The sequence below is a fragment of the Schistocerca cancellata genome, chromosome 3 (genome assembly GCF_023864275.1).
Source record: "Schistocerca cancellata isolate TAMUIC-IGC-003103 chromosome 3, iqSchCanc2.1, whole genome shotgun sequence".
NCBI classification, from domain to species: domain Eukaryota; kingdom Metazoa; phylum Arthropoda; class Insecta; order Orthoptera; family Acrididae; genus Schistocerca; species Schistocerca cancellata.
In genome coordinates this window covers 588,844,290-588,861,081 of record NC_064628.1, presented here as the reverse complement: position 1 = coordinate 588,861,081, position 16,792 = coordinate 588,844,290, and the positions used below count along the sequence as shown (strand labels likewise).

At 41.1% G+C, this 16,792-nt stretch overlaps 1 protein-coding gene across 1 annotated transcript in view; it reads left to right on the top strand.

Annotated features, from left to right (window-relative positions):
- The window catches only part of LOC126175451 (sorting nexin-25), a 173,113-nt gene that overhangs the window by 51,343 nt on the left and 104,978 nt on the right, over positions 1-16,792 (top strand). The window contains exon 11 of the mRNA XM_049922252.1: positions 14,295-14,431. Within this exon, the coding sequence (XP_049778209.1) occupies positions 14,295-14,431 (137 nt within the window). The remainder of the gene's footprint in view (positions 1-14,294; positions 14,432-16,792) is intronic.

Here is a 16,792-nt window from a genome sequence, read left to right as displayed (position 1 = left end):
CGTTTCTCTGGCCTCTGAACAGATACCCCACCATTGTGGTTGCACCTACGGTACGGCTATCTGTATCACTGAGGCACACAAGCCTCCCCACCAATGGCAAAGTCTATGGTTCATGAGGGAGTTCTTTGATAAGGGAATATAATCTCCTACCTTCGTTCCTTCTTTTCAGCTAGGGTCGAATTCGACAACGTCTGGCTTTTTGTTTATGTCATCTTTTTGTCCTAATCTGAAGATTTACTGTCACTGCCAGGGCAATAGCTCCAAAAACAAGTGGGTCCTCCATGTGCAAAATGTAAATTTAGATATACATGTACCTGTACAACCAAGTGTCGTAATATAAAACTAACTGTTTAGTCAGTAATTTAGAACAGTAGTAACCTACTTAATAGAATAGCAATTACTTAATAAATAATGAAAAAAACAATTTCTTATTAAATAGGGACCTTGATCTCACATAAATAATTGGAACGATGATGTTCCAATATGTCACACGATCCCCCTTGTGTTCTGTGCGGTGCAACGAACGACTTTATGAGAGATCAGACGGTTCTGTTTGCATTTTGCACATTATTACCATCCACTGCTCATGTGCGCCAGGTATATCCTGCGTTCATGCTGTAATAGGCCTCTGTGAACCAGTTTGTAGTTACAGATACGAACACTTAAGGCACTGGTGCATAGGTGTATGGTTTACGCGCGTCGTGTAATAGGGGCTTTACTGAGGGTTGGCAATCTGGCAGCTCTTTGGAGCTTAGTCTCAGCACATTTGTTCTTTATGAAGGGTGGTGGTGGCGGCTCAAGATATTGAAATAGAGGCTGCTGTGTATGGATTTTCTATACTTGTTATGGCCAAAGGACCCATCCCCCACACAGTCTCTCTGTCCATCTTCTCCATCCCCTCTCTCTGTCCATCTCCCCCCCCCCCCCCCCCTTTTGTCCCTCTACTCCTCTTTCCTTTCTGTGTCCATCTCCTCCTTTTTCCTTTCTCTGTCCGTCTCCTCCTCTTCCCTTTTACAGCCCATTTCCCCCTCCCCCCTCTCTGTCTGTCCATCTCCTTCTTTCCCCTCTCTGTCTGTGTACCTTCTACTTTATCCTGCTCTCTCCGAGTTATCACCATCACTCCAGTAGGAAGTCGATGGTTCTCACCTCCACAGTATTTCTTCCCAGATAGTAGGTAGTATGTGTAACAAATTTGTTTTAAATCCATTTAGGGATTTAAGAGGACGTTTTAACTATTATTTGCACTTGGATGGACTTGTCTAGAAGTTGCATAGGGGACTTAGTTTTACATAGGAACCCATCTCCAGAAACGATTCATTTCCAAGTTACAAGGAAAACAACAGCTACTCAGTCATGCACTAGAGGTTTCTTACTCAATTCGCCTATTATGGAAGGCTACTCATATTCATGAATGGTATGATGGCACAGTGTCACATGATATCCTCTGTTTCCGTCTGCCTTGTTTTCATGCTTCCTGTTATGCGTCAGTTGATGTTATGGTGACTAGTACTGCATTAACAGGATGCTTGAGTACACGTGCGTAGAGTACACCAATACATTTTTAATTTATGGTGAAGCTCGCCATAATGGAAGAGGTGCTCAATGTGTGTACCATGAGTACTTTCCAAATCGTGTGACTCCATCTAATCCCAAATTGCAGAGTAGAACAACAGCTGTGGCAAAGTGAGGAATTCATGGGCGATGCAGCAAACTGTGGTGCTCCAAGAAAGCAGCACATTGTCATATTGGAGGAGGAAGTGCTCCATCAAGTTGAAGAGAACCCATCGATGAGTACTCCCGCCATTGCATGTCTCTCACTTGTCTGTCTGGCATGTTCTGCATGCACAGCAACTCCATCCACACAACCCTCAGAAAGTACACATTATGCTCCCGGCGGATTTTGTGCCAAATGTCAATTTCTGTTCTTGGTTTTTACACCTTTGTGTGGATTTTCCTCGATTTCCAAGGCGAATTTTGCTCGCCCACAAAGCACATTTCAATAGGGAAGGTGTTCAGAAAGCTCAAAATGGCTGCGTTTGGGATGAAGAAAACCACATGTGAAGATTTTATCACACATTTGGCATCCAAGTCTGTCCAGATATATATGGGGGTTGTGTGACTGGGCCATACAGTCTTGCTACAAGAAGCTCATGGGTTCCAGGTACTTGATATTCCTGCAACAAGTGCTGGCAGGACTTTTGGAAGATGTGCCATTGGATATTTGACATGAATCAAGGTTCAGCATGATGGCGCAGCAGTACATTTTTCAGTTCACATCCGAAACCATCCGAATGTAGTCTACATGGACAGATGGATCCGTTGATGTGGACCACGTGTTTGGCCACCAGTATCCCTAGATTTAAACTTTTCAGGCTTTTTCTTGCGGAGTCACATGAAGAGTCTTGTTTATGAGACCCCTGTCCAGTTGGAGGAAGATCTAGTTACATGGATCAGGGCTGCGGCAGAAATGATTAACCATACACCATGCATGGTGGACAGAATTTATGCAAAATTATTGTGCTGATCCACTCCGTGCACTGAACTTGTTGGTCGTCATATCTAATAACTGTTGTAATATCACAGTAAATAGAGTGAAATCTCCATGTCTTGTTCTCCTTGTAACATGGAAATGAACTGTTTCTGGACGTGGGTTCCTGTGTAAAACATGATCTAGTAAGTCTCCTCTTCATGCTCTAGAATCATGTGACATAAATTTTGAAGCACTATGCATTTATGTAGATACAGTAAGCTGCATATATGGATACTGTCTATGAAATGTGTTGCAAATATCAGTAGTAAAAAAGTAATAAATTAATATGTCATGCATGATGCAGCAGTTTTTCACTCATCTCGGTATTTTACACCATATCTCCTGAACTGTGTTTCATACAATGATACATTTTTGTAGGTACGTTCAGCACCATATGTAGATACTGTCTGCGAAATGTGTTGTATTTGAGTTTGCAGCAAAGATGTAGTAAATTTAAACATCATGCATGATGAAGCAGTTTTTCATGCTTCTCAGTGTTTTACATCATATCTCCGGAACTACGTGCCCTACAGTGATATAATTTTGCTGGTACATTCAGTGGTATTGTGAATGCCGTCTGCAAAATACATTGCGAATACAATTAATAGTAAAGAAGTAATACATTAAATTGGCTTGCCTGGTATGATTTTATTGCATGAACAGCAGAAATGTAGTAACCAGTGAACTTTATCCTTTCATCATTTTGTGGGTGTTGTCTACGAGAAAATAAAGTTTCAATACGAGAGAAAGAAATTTGCTACTCACCATATAGCGAAGATGCTGAGCCGCAATAGGCACAATAAAAAGATTCACACAATCATAGCTTTCGGCCATTAAGGCCTTTGTCAGCAGTACACACATATACATACATGCACGCACACACACACTCACACAAGCACAACTTGCACACACATCTGCAGCCTCAGAGAGCTGAAACCACACTGCGAGCAGCAGCACCAGTGCATGATGGAAGTGGCGACTGGGTGGGGGTAAGGAGGACTAAGGAGGAGGCTGGGGCGGGGAGGGGGTTAGTATGGTGGGAGTAGCGGACAGTGAAGTGTTGCAGCTTAGCTAATTGTTTGAAATTATGTGTGACGTATATTCCAATAACTTTCATTCTCAAATACTGGATGAATAAAGTCTGGCTATTTGCATTTATTGGGCTATACTACTTTTTCACCCCCCACCATCCCTTTGATAGATGGACCATTCTTACATCCACAGTGACTGTATCCAGACAGTAAGTGATATGGCTAATAAGTTTGATTGAAATTTGTCCAGTGTTTTAAGAGATGTGGAACATACATACATACATACATACATACATACATATGTACATCCATTTTTATAATATGTATGGATTAAGGCTGTTTAAGTATTTTGAAGAAATGGCGTTCTTCACTTCCATGTGGTAATACCACAAATTTATTGACCACGTGTCAATAGAAACACATTGGCTTGAACTCAAAGGATTCTAGTGGCTTTGTCAGAAGATGTTCCTTGCAAAGGTTTGCACAGCAGGTGAAAGCTGTTTATCTATTGACGCCGCTATGTTCAAAATATTGTCCGTAAATTAGGCAATAGATTTACATTAGTGAGTACCTAGAGAATACATGAAAGATTTGTAGAAGTTTTCAACAGATAATTGGAAGGATTTTTAAAGTGGGCCATTCAAAAGATACAGGTTACATAAAAACTGTCCATTCCGTTGCTAACACAAAACTATATTGGTTGAGGTGGTCTACGAATTAAGTGGAGATGTGAATGTGGTATTTGAACTTCCTTACATATTGGCTTAGATTGTTCTTCACACACATCACCAGCCTGAACTCTTCACAAACATTCTCAGATTAACATAGCTCTTGTTTAACGGTGGAAAATATTATGGCAGACAGATGGGTAATGTACTATCACCTATTGTGGCACAGCTGTAGATGTGTCTGGGGATGAAGGTATTAGAATAAGCTATGTTTATGCCAGTATGTTTCTACTGGTATGTGGGCTACATTTTTTTCATTGTAGCTACATATGGCAAAAGAACTTTATAACTTCTTGGAGCATCGAACCTTGCAGCTGACCATTATTAATGATTTTTACTGAATACATCCCTGAGATGAAATTTAGCGATAGACATGATTGGATGAAATATGGCTCTATTTAGAATTGTGGCTTAATATAGTCTTAGGGTGAGCCATACATGTCTGCCTTCATGCCCAGCAGCTAAAGTCACTGCAAAAATAGTTGTAACCTTTGATCGTGCAGTCTAATTATCCAAGTCTTGACAAGTAATGCAAATTATTAATTAAAGCAAATTGAAATATAATAATGTTAATAATAATAATAATAATAATAATAATAATGACAAAAGGGTTAAATTCTACTGAATAACTGATGCAGACAACATGAAAGCATTAAGATAAATGAACCAATTTACTCAGTTAGCCAAACAAAGAAATTATTAAGAATGGTGGTCCTACAACAAATCAGTTACACATGAAATAAATATAATAAGAATTATTCTAAAGTGCAATTAAGCTTGCATAAATGTGTAATGAGAAGGGTAGCAGAATCCCCCAACTACTGTGTAAATAACACTGGTATGTGAAAAACAAGAGTTCCATTCCATTAAACTAAAAACAACATATTTGCCACAAGTCCAGTATGGCAATAAATTAAAATGTGAAATTTTTAATAGATTCTCATACTCTGTTGTGTATTAATTTCAGAAATGCAACTGAAATAAGCCAAAGTGCGATGCTGGACGTTCCAGCCAGCTCTTAGAGTTTAAGTCCCTTTGTATTCCTGAAAATCTATCACAGTTACAAGTCTGCAACTGCGTTATGAGCTCACCAACATGTTACCACAAAACTGATCAGTATGAGCTGACCACCAGATTCAGAATAACCAGGAGTGACTGCTCATTCGTGCTTTTGAGACCTCACTTTCCCAACCAAAATGTATAATGTACGTAAAGCACAGAATTTGGACCATCATTCGATGCATAAATAAGTTACAGACCTGACAAATGGTTTAAATAAAAGCTCTCTTTCTTCCGGCCCCCTTCAGTCCAGACACACTATTCTGTGCATAAAAATGTAGGTGTAATTAAATTAAATGTAAGTTTCACACACATACACTTTTGGCAAATAACAAACAATGGTCAGACATGTTAAACAATGAAGCTGACCTGTTCAATAGATGTCTTTTTACTCTCTATTTAGTAGTGTACCAGATCTTACAAAAATTTTACCACTCTTAAATTATGAGTGTTTTACTGGCTGAATTAAGTTTTAATTAAATAAACTAGAGATCAAATAATAAAACAAATACTGTGAAATCAAGTAATAACTTATACAAATGTTACATGGTTAAGTAAAGGAGAGTATAAGGGATAATAGCCTATGTTCATTTGCTGTGTAACTGTGGAGAATACATTGACCTTGACACATTTACAATATTAAAAACATATAAAAATGTAATAACTCAATAAATAAAATATTTGTTAAAATGTGTGGCTCTCAGGTATGATAGCTAGAGTCCTAAGCTATCATCCAGTGCTTTATTTGTTAAGACCACAGGAAGCATTCAGCAGTTATTAAACTTCTGTAGTTTTGTGATGTATAATATTAATATCTCAGTAAATACACATCAGTGTTGTAGGTACGTTGATATGATTGGCTTTGTGAGAGACCACTGTCAAATTACTATTGCATTTTGAAAAATTTCAAGGCAAGCATATTCTGTCTCATTGGAAACACTTCCAGCTTTGGAGCCAACTCCTTCATCCACATGCTGGTGTCAAAGCCAAGTTGTCCTCCCCTCACTCCATCAGACCCTGTTAAACCTAGCTTCCATTCCTCTAACTCGCTTGCTGAGGAAGCTGCTCAGGCCTGGGGCAGCAGCTCGTGGCTACCTGGATCAGCCCAGCTGCATGCCGTCACCTTGGCGAATATTTAAAACTCACTGATTTCAATACCTTTAAGTAGTAAAAACTCTGTTCATCTTAACATAACATTTACAACGTAAATACTTTAGGAGTAAGAGAGACCACTTGCTGAAAAGCAGAAGCATTGAGTTGTTGACAGGCACACACAAGAAAGAAAGAAACAAACAAAGAAAGAAAACATGCTAGCTTTGAGAATGAATCCTTTCTTGAGCTAGAGTATACACACTTACACAAGCACACAGGTACACGTGTGCGTCTGCAAACCCGTCTATGCCCCCACGTAGTGCTGGCTGGACACACAATGCCAAGAGTACAATTCGACAGGTGGAGTATGGTGGGCTGGGGGTCGTGTAAGTTGGGTTGGTAGAGGGAGAGAGAAGTGGCAGGCAGGGAAAGAGGTTGAGAGTAGGTGTCTATAGACTTAGAAGGAGGCAGCTGGTTTGCTGGGTTGGAACGTAGGAGGGAGGTTGGGAAGGTGAGGTGGACACATGAATTGGAAGGGGGAACTATTATGTAGAGGGTGTGGGGACAATGGTTTAATGGGGATTAAGGCCAGGAGGGTTAAGTAAAGGATTTGTTGCAAGGACAACTTCAATCTGTGTATTTCATAAAAGCTGGTGGTGGAGGGAAGGATCAAGGTGGTCCTGGTTATGAAGCAACATTGAAATCGGACATGTTGTGCTCAGCTGCGTGTTGCACCACTGGATGGTCAACTTTGTTCTTGGCCTCAGTTTGGTGGTGCCATTCATTCTGTGGATGGCTGGTTGGTTGTCATGTGAAAAGCTGTGCAGCAATTGCAGCAGAGTTTGTATTAGACATGTCTGCTGTCACAGTTGGGCCCGCCTCTAATGGGGTAGGATAAGCCTGTGACAGGACTGGAGTAGGGAGTGCTGGATGGGTGGATTGGGTGGGACTTCCACAAGGTTATATTCTTTTTGGCAAGGAGTTGGTGCTGAAGTGGCATAGGGATGGACTAGGTTGTTTTGTAGGCTGGATGGGTGGTGGAACACCACCTTTAGGAATGGTGGGAAGGACATAAGCTAGGATGTTCGTCATTGGGCTCATAAATAGCCATTCGGATTGGTATGGGGAATTCACACAATTGGCTGGGACTACTATGTGGTAGCAGTGTCTAATTGATGCACTTGAAAAAGCATGCAAAGAAGTATGGCCACCACTGGCAGCCTCCTTGGCAGATCACTGAAGTACATGCTGTGTTGGCGTCACTGTGACTGAAGTGTGGACTTCTAGGCAGGGGTAGTGATGTGGTACACATCATCCCCCATCCACACCCCCCACCCCCACCCTCAACCTTCAAATAATAGGGTCAAATCTATCTCTTCTTTGGCTGCTGCTGTGGTTAGTGGACAAAGTCCACCTCCATCCTGGTACCTGTGCCATCCCTACTGGGCTCTGCATCCATCAGTTCCGGTGGTGGCTGGGCATTGGCACTGGTAAGCTGCTGCAGTTCTGGAACAGAAATAGGGCTATAATTCCTGGAAAGAAGAAATCTATCTAATTGTCAGAGCTGATCCACATGTTTGCGTCATGTGTCTCCACCTGCAATGGATTGCCTGGGCGACATACCACAGTCTCTGGATACCATTCCTTCTTGCCATACCATACTTCAGAATAGGAGACATTAGCATTAACCTTAAAATGCCATTCTTTGCTGTCTAAACTACTAGCAGTGGTGTTTCCCTGATGACCAGGAGTAATGAGGATCAGTAAGGCCCTCGACATCTGCCGTGCAGCTTCCACACAGGAAATGCATCCTTTTGGGGAGAGCTTGTGTACGAAAAGAGAAACATTAGCAAGGCATTTTCAAATGTGAGCTTTTTCACTTGCGCCTTGAATGTCCCAGCTGAAGCTATCTGTGATCCCTTTCAATGATCCCTTTCAACTCTGGATAAAATAGTGTGCTGCGAAGGTGCTGTGTCCCTTGAGCCATGCAGAAAGACACAAATTTTTGACTAGTGAATTGGGTGCCATTATCCATTATAATACCTGTAGGGAGACGCTCCACGGCAGAAATATGTTTCAGCGCACAGGTCCTTAGGAAGACGCAATACTGCTCATCCTGATGAGATAAGGGTAGCTTGTGTGGGCATCCACAAGAAGTAGCCAGTTAGCCCCCAGAAAAGGGTGCTAGGCCAAGGAGTATAGGAATTTAGAGGTGCCACTTCGTACTTGTGACTGAGCATGAAGTTATGGAGCATGGATTTAATATCCTTTTCCAATCCTTTCCAATAAACATGTTGTCAAGCCATCCACTTCATAGTAATTAAATTATGCCCTGTTGGCATGTATGGAATATCTTTCAAGGTGGCCGACTGGAGTGTCATCAGAGTGAGAAACACACACCTTGTCATCCACATTGTGGACAATGAAGCACAGTTTATGGTTTCCAAAAAAATATATAAGGTTTTGATGTGTTCATGTCTTCTTTGACGAAGGCCATTGTTTTTGCATAAAATGCTTTACCTGTGAGAGGACTCCATTTGCTGTGACAATGTCTGCTATGTCTTTGGCATTGAATGGGAGGTCAGTTACCAACTGACTGGAGAGGACGTCGATCTTGAAACATATCTCTGATGGCGCATCAGAAGGTTAATTGCTGCCTGCCAGCAGATGTGAAAGGAGGTCAGCATTGCTGTGGTTGGAGAATGTCTGACCTCAATCTAATAGTTGTAAGCTGTCAAGAAAAGCAACCAAAGTTGTAAATGTTGCGTCTTGATGGGAACCTGTGCTGTTGGATGAGAATGAGTCACCAAGTGTTTGTGGCCTGTTTGGCACAGGAATTGACATCCATACATGTAGTTGTGAAATTTCTTTATGGTAAAGATAAGGATGAGTGCTTCCTTCTCAGTTTGTTAGTAGCCCTTTTGTGCCATATTCAGTTGTTCAGAGGTAAATGTAATGGGATTGTCTGCTCTGTCCATCCTGTGTAAAAATACTGCCCTGATCCCAATGTCTGACTCATTGGCAGCCATTGTCAGTGGTTTCCTCAGTTTATAGGTGTCCAAGCAGACTCCAGTGAGGTTCCCTTCAAGTGCTTGAAAGCCCATTGATATTTTGGTGACCAGTCCCATCATTTACCTGTAATGAGCAATTTATGAAGCAGCTCCATTACCGTGGCCACTGCCGGAATAAATTTCCTGTAGTATCTGATTTGTTCCAGGACAGACTGCTGTTGTTCGATGTTGGCACTGACTGGGAGCCGAGCAATGGCTTAAGAGATGTTTACTTGTGGGACAGATTCCTTCCATTGAGAGAATGTGTCCCAGATACTCAGTCTTGTGCTGGAAAAAAAGAACACTTATCCATATTAACAGAGAGTCCCACCTGAAGTCAGATGTGTAGCAACATTTCCAAGTTGTAAAACATGTTCTTTGGTAGTGTACATGAAGATTATGATGGCGTCTAAGTGGTTAGCAGTTCCTAGAACCTTCGGAAACAGATGCTCCAGCTACCATTTGAACAATGCCGGGGCCAAATTGATACCAAAAGGAAGCCTCTTATACATGGAGAGCCCAAAAGGTGCTTTCCACACCACCACCACTACCACCCTCCTTGTTGAGGGGCAGTTGCAGATACACATCCGTCAATTCGATGTGGGAATGAAATCGTCTGTGACCCAACTTAATCATGTTATCTTCAGCTCTTGAAATCATATCCACCATGGACTGGCAGTTTATTGTTGACTTGAAATTCCAATACAATTGTAGATTTTTTTTTTTAGGTTTTCCATCTATAAGCAAAGGTGTGGCTGCTTTAGACAGGTGTGATGATACTATCCAACACCTGTGTACCCAACTCCTGTTTGATTTAATCCTGCAGAGCATGCGGTACGAGACCAGTTTTACAGAACTTGGGTGCAAGGTGACGCATACTGTGGTGTCCATAATTCTGCCATGGAAACTGAGAAAAGCTACATGTATTTGGCACAGAGTTGCAAATATTCAGCCTTCCCATCTGTGACGTAGATGTGGTTGGCCGAATACTTAATCATGGAGCCAGCTGCCCAAAAAGATCCATTCCCTCTACATAGACATCTATTGATGGTTGCGTCACCGGCAGTGGTACCTGCCCATGTTTGCTTTTATACCTGACAGTCATAGTGCAGTGGCCTTTGATTTGGATAGGCTAATCAGTATAACTTGTTAGCGTTCCTTAGAATTTGGACATCTGTGGAGAACTAGTAAAGATATACATTGCCCTGTTAATGATAGTTTTTGAGGAATCTGTATCATGTTGAAATTGTATATTCTGTCCATTGACCCTAATATTTACCAAACTGCTTTATCACCTGAGAAAGAATACCGTAAACACCATTTTCAAACTCATCCTCCATAAGTTTGGTGTCACCTGTGGAAGCTTCTGCAAACAAACCTCTGCCTTATGACCCGTTTTTCAACAGTATAAGCAGTTAATGTTTTTGTAATAACACGACTGTCTATCGTGAGTTACGAAGCGCTGAGTGCAAGATTTAGCATTTGGTGGCTGATTTAGAATGATGATTTTTGACTTGCCTCATTTTTGTGGGGTGGAACTACACGCAGTATTTTGATGGTATTACCATCCTGTGTATCCTTGTGATTGAAAGAGTTGTCGTCACTATAAAAGATCCCACATAACTGAGAGCTCACTCTGTTTGCTTCATTTGTTCAAAAGCTTGAATAACTGGTGAGCATTCTTCCAGTATGCGATTATTTAATTGAATAAGATAATTTCACAATCCTGTGTCTGGTGCATGAGGGATAAGCAAGACCCTGTCGACAGTATTGGCATAAGAAAGTCCCAGATACGCACAACAAGCGAGTGTGTGTTTGTGTCTGTCGTCAATTTTTGACAAAGACCATACTGGGCAAAAGCTAATTTGTGACAGTATTTTTGCTATGCCTATCTGCAATTCAGCATCTCCGCTATGTGGTGAATATCAACTTTCCTTTTCATAATATTGTTACATTCCATCCTGGATTTTCCATTGTTTGAAAGGTTAAAGTCCTAATTTTCACACCTGAATTTATTATCCCCAGTGAGACCTCACAAGATGACTATCAATTCCTTAAAAGATTTTGCAGGTGTCTTATTAAGCCTTAGATAATTTGTGATGTGCTGTCACTGCGAGAATCGTACTTTTTAAGTATTCATGTAATTTGTCCTTCATTTCCATGTAATCTAACACACAAGGGTCCTTATCCAGAAATAATTGCCACACCATACCTTAGATATGGGCACCAGTGTTGGATAATAAGAAAGCATGTTTGGTAAGATCACCTGTCGTCCTATGTACTGGAAAGTGTTGCCCCAGTGTGGTTATTTATTTCCATAAAAATACAGGTAATATCTTGACTTGGGGTTCGCACTATCTGCCAGTGCTCGCAGAGGAATTGCGTCATAAGCAGCCTTCAACCCGCTTGAGGCAGCCGACAGTGCACACTTCCTTCCAGCCAGATGCTCCACTGGCAGTTTGCTGCTTGTGGTGACCCTGGCTCTGGCTGTATCTCGATGCCGCAGCAATGAGTGATGGTGGCGCGTGTATTGAACTTACACATGCCGACTTGGGAGATGCTCTGCCCCTTTGTGCTCACAACCTTTTTCGTCATCCGTTATACCTTGATGATGGTTGCTGTGATGCCATGAAGTCAACGATATTGGCCTAATATTGAGGTAGGCCCTATTCGGTCTGCTGGAATGTTAGGAATGCTGGATTTCTAGTCCTGGTGAGACAGAAAGACCTCCAGGTCTTCCTATCTGTGACAGAGGCAGACTGTGGAGTTGGACTCTGCGACTGGTGATTATGGTGACGTAGCCATCTCTCTCAGTAGCAACTGTTGTCCGTAGCATGCAGGAAATTTACAGCAAACTCGTGCCAGGTGTCACTTCGCTGCAATCAGGGAATCTAGAGCAAACATCATGCAAGCCATCGGTCTGTCTGACTGACTGCCTTACAGGCTGAACTGCTGGGATATTTACGGAGCAAACTAGTGGCTAATGTTTACCCAGCATCATTTGTCATGACCACATCAGTGGTTATGAAGGTGTCAAGAGTTTTCCTTCTGTCGTGCTTGCTTAACAAATTTTTGTTATAGCCTAGAACTGTTTCGTAAAGCTCTTGGTACCATTTGTTGCATTCACTTTAGCCTTTCTTTCATCATGTAACAGAAGTGACGTGACCCTGTTTGGCTGCTCTGACCCACTACATTCAGGTACACATCTGCAGTCCCAGTATGCGTTGCTATCCCACAATGCCACTGTACCTTAGCATGCTGCCGGAGGAGCCAAAACAAGGTGGTGCACTCCATTGAAAACATGGAGTACTGTGTGATTACTCGTTTTTAGCAGCAATTGAAATGTAGCAGATGTGAGAGGCCAATCCAGATGAGTTCCTTAGGCATCTAGATTGGCCTGACACAGCTGCAACAATTCTACTGCTGCTGAAAACAAATTATTGCATGGTACTCCACTTCATTAATGGTCTGGGCCATTTTGTTTTGGCACAGCGTGCTAGTGTTGCGGCATTATGGGATGGGGATTGCAATATGTCCAGGGCTGCAGACAAGTATCTACAGACAAACAAACAAACAAAATTAATTAAATTACTTTATTTATTCAGTATGACAGTTAACACTTGGAGTATCCCTCGTACATACATTACAAGTGCTTGTGATCCAAGATCAGCTGCATAAAATGCAGGGAAAGAATAAAGGATGAATAGCAGGACATTCCTGAAACACTCGAAGAATGACATTGTTTGGGATTAATATGATGTCAAATCGATTGTAGTTAATTCCTGGTTTGAAGGGGTTAAGTTCAATCAGGTTTTTGATGTTGCACATAATAACTTTTTATGGGGTCTTTGCCATAATCTTCTCTTCTACCCTAAACCATTTCTGTTGACCAATGACTGTACAAAATCTGAAAGACCTATTTGGCTTTGGTTTACAAGTTAGTTTACATGTTGACTGAGAATCATAGCACAGTAATTAAGAATCTCGACATGCAGTCAGGAGGAACTGGGCTCAAATCTTTCTCCAGCCATCTAGACTTAAGATTATGTCATTCCTGTAGACTGATTAAGGCAAATGTTGTGATAACTTCTTTGGAAAATTTCCTACCCATACACGTTCCATCTCAACATGTCCTCTAGCTGTACCCATCCATCATCATTGGGACATTAACCTTAGTCATTCCTTTACTGCTTACAGACTGAGTAGCTAGGAGGTGAAAACAATACCTTACAGGAATCGATTGTTTAGTGTTAAGCCTAGAAATGTATTGGTGTCCTCTATCTTCCATCTTGAAAATTGAGTAAAACCTTTTGTACTAAATTATGGTGACGTCAAAATTTTTAGTGAAACTAATCACCTTATTCATCAGTCAGTGCTTATTTATTTTAGTGTTGTTTTGGTGCAAATGCCTCACTTTTTGAATGTGGTGCAAATGCCTCATTTTTTGAATGTATTTCAAGACTGTTCATGTATGCCTTTTTATCAGTTCAGAAAGTATGTTGCTGAGAAAGTAAGACATCTTTCATGCTTCAAAAATGTGATAAATTTCCAGTGTATGTGTGAGTTATGCAGTTTTCCATATACAGCATTTAGGAAGAATAATGGGCTACATCTTTGTTTCTACCTCAGGTGCACATCCTGAACCTAGTAAACTCACAATGGAAAGATAATACGACATGTGGTTGCAAATGTCTCATATTTGTTTCCCCTAATCTCTGTATGCTAAGTACTTCATAGAAAGTAGGTCTGCTACATGCTGCATAAGACATACTTTTGCATATAGGTAATTAAATGCATGTTTCAGCCTCACTTCTCGATTCAGATGATACAAGCGATGTGACAGACAGCATGGACAGTGGCACATTAGAGATTGCTGACCAGTCCAGCTATGCACGGAAAAAGATAGATGAAATACAACAGAAATTGAACAACAAAATGCAAGTATGTGAGAATGTTTTTGAAGTTGTTCTGTAAAATGTAAAGTGGTCATCTGATTTTCCCCCCATATTGTGTCTCTGTAGTCATACTGAATTTCTCTGAGCCCTCTGTGTTATTATGTTTTATCAACTGATGTAATTAATTAAGTATTGTGAAATGTGATATATTGTGCTTCTCTTATGGTATGCAGTACATCTGTATGTGTACATATGCAGTGACTTCAATGTCTTGTGTTTCCCATTAGGTGGCACTTCAGCCAACAAAAGATAAAGAAACAGTCTTGCTTGTACTTATTTAAAAAATAGTCATATGTAATTGCTTCCAGTGGACTGCTAAGGGCAGGTTCAGCCACCTAATTGGAAATGTATTTCCTATGCTTCATGCACACTGGCAACTTTATTTTGCGAAGTGTTCGGGTTGTGTATTTTGGTGTACCTGAGAAGTATGGATGACTGTAATGGGATGTGTATCTAGTGTGGTGTCATGTCTTTGTTGGATGATGATGATGATGATGATGATGATGATTGAAGGTTTGCTGTATATTCAAATGGAAGACAGCAAACAGTGTGTGGTGCACCCAGGCAGTTACCTGTCCAAGTAGTGGCAGTACCCATTGTTGCTTAAATTTGGTGATCTGACTTGGACCGGTCTATTCAAGACAAGGCTGTTGGCTTCTTGTACTTACTTTTGTGTATATATGGATGGTTTTGTGTGGTGTTGTAAATTTTGATTACATGTAGGCTTTGTGATTCTCAATAGAAAACACTAAAAGTTACATAGAAACAATTGATTGAATTTTTTTCATTTTTAACTTAAAACATACTGCCATTGTGTTCTACTGCTGGGGCTGACTGTTGGTAAACTCCGCAAGTGGCTTGTAAGATGAACATCAGACTCCCTTGAGTGATTTAATTGATAATAATAATAATAATAACAATATGAAAGAATACTGGAGGAAGAAGAAAGAACAACAAAGGAGGAAGCATTGAAATTGCTGTGTGGTCTTAGATGACCCAAACACAAAAAAGGATGATGATGATGATGATGATGATAATGATCATCATCATAATAATATTCCATGGACACCTAAAAAGGCTAGATGAAAAGAGGATAACAAAAAGAATTTTTAACTTCTTTGACAGAAACCCTGAAACATCAGTGGCCTGGTTAAAAGAAGTGAAAGCAGATCTGAGAGAAATGGAAGTAATGGAGGAAGAAATAGGAGAAAGAGAAAGATTCAGAGCAAAAGTAAAAGGTTTCAAGGGCTTCCAGGAGAAAACAAAGGAAAAGACGGGTGCATTATGGACAGAAGAAAGAAGAGAAAAACAAAGGGGAAGTATGAAAAATTACTGGAAAGAAAGAAAGGAAAAAAGAAAGAATACATAAGTTATTTCATGTGGTCCTTAGGAGGCCAAACCAATTGAAAAATTATTCGTAGGCTGGAAAAACAGTAGTGAGTGGTGTGAGCATTTGCGATTTTGTAGTGTAGATAGCAGCCATCAAATACAGTTTGAATCACTGACAACAAAGATATTCTTAGAAACGTCCAGGCAAATGTTATTTTTAATCAGTTCCAAGTGTGGTATGGTGCCATGCCGGTGCCTATAGCTGTTCTCCTGATTTGTTTGTAGGCAATGCCTTGAAGCCTATGGGCACCCGCATGGCACCATTCTAGGCCAACCTATTCATGGGCCATCTAGAGGAATCCTTCCTAAACACCCAGAATCCTAAACCCCTCACCTGGTTCAGATTTATTGAGGACATTTTTGCGATCTGGATCAAGGGTGAGCACCCATCCACATTCCTCCAGAACCTCAACAGCTTCTCCCCCATTTGCTTCACATGGTTATACTCAACCCAAGAAGCCATCTTCCTAGATGTTTACCTCCACTTCAGAGATGGCTACACCAGTACCTCTGTGCATATGAAACCTACTGACCACCAACAATACCCCCACTTTGACAGCTGCCACCAGATCCATACCAAGAAGTCCCTTCCATACAGCCTAGCCACCCGTGGTCGTTGTGTGTGCAGTGACAAGTGGTCCCTTTCGAAATATACCGAGGGTCTCACTGAAGCCTTCACAGACCGTAATTATCCTCCCAGCAATGTTAAAAAAAAATCTCCCGTGCCTTATCCTTCTTGTCTTCCACCACCTCCTCAAGCCTCACCGTCTGGCCACAGAGGACCATTCCCCGAGTTACTCAGTACTACCCAGGACTAGAGCAACCGTGTTACGACTACCTCTGGGTTTTGTCTACCTCTGTTGTACCCTGAAATTGGAAATGTCCTGCCCACTATCCTTCTCACCCCTCCCACAGTGGTATTCTGCCTTCCACCAAATCTACACAATATATCATCCTT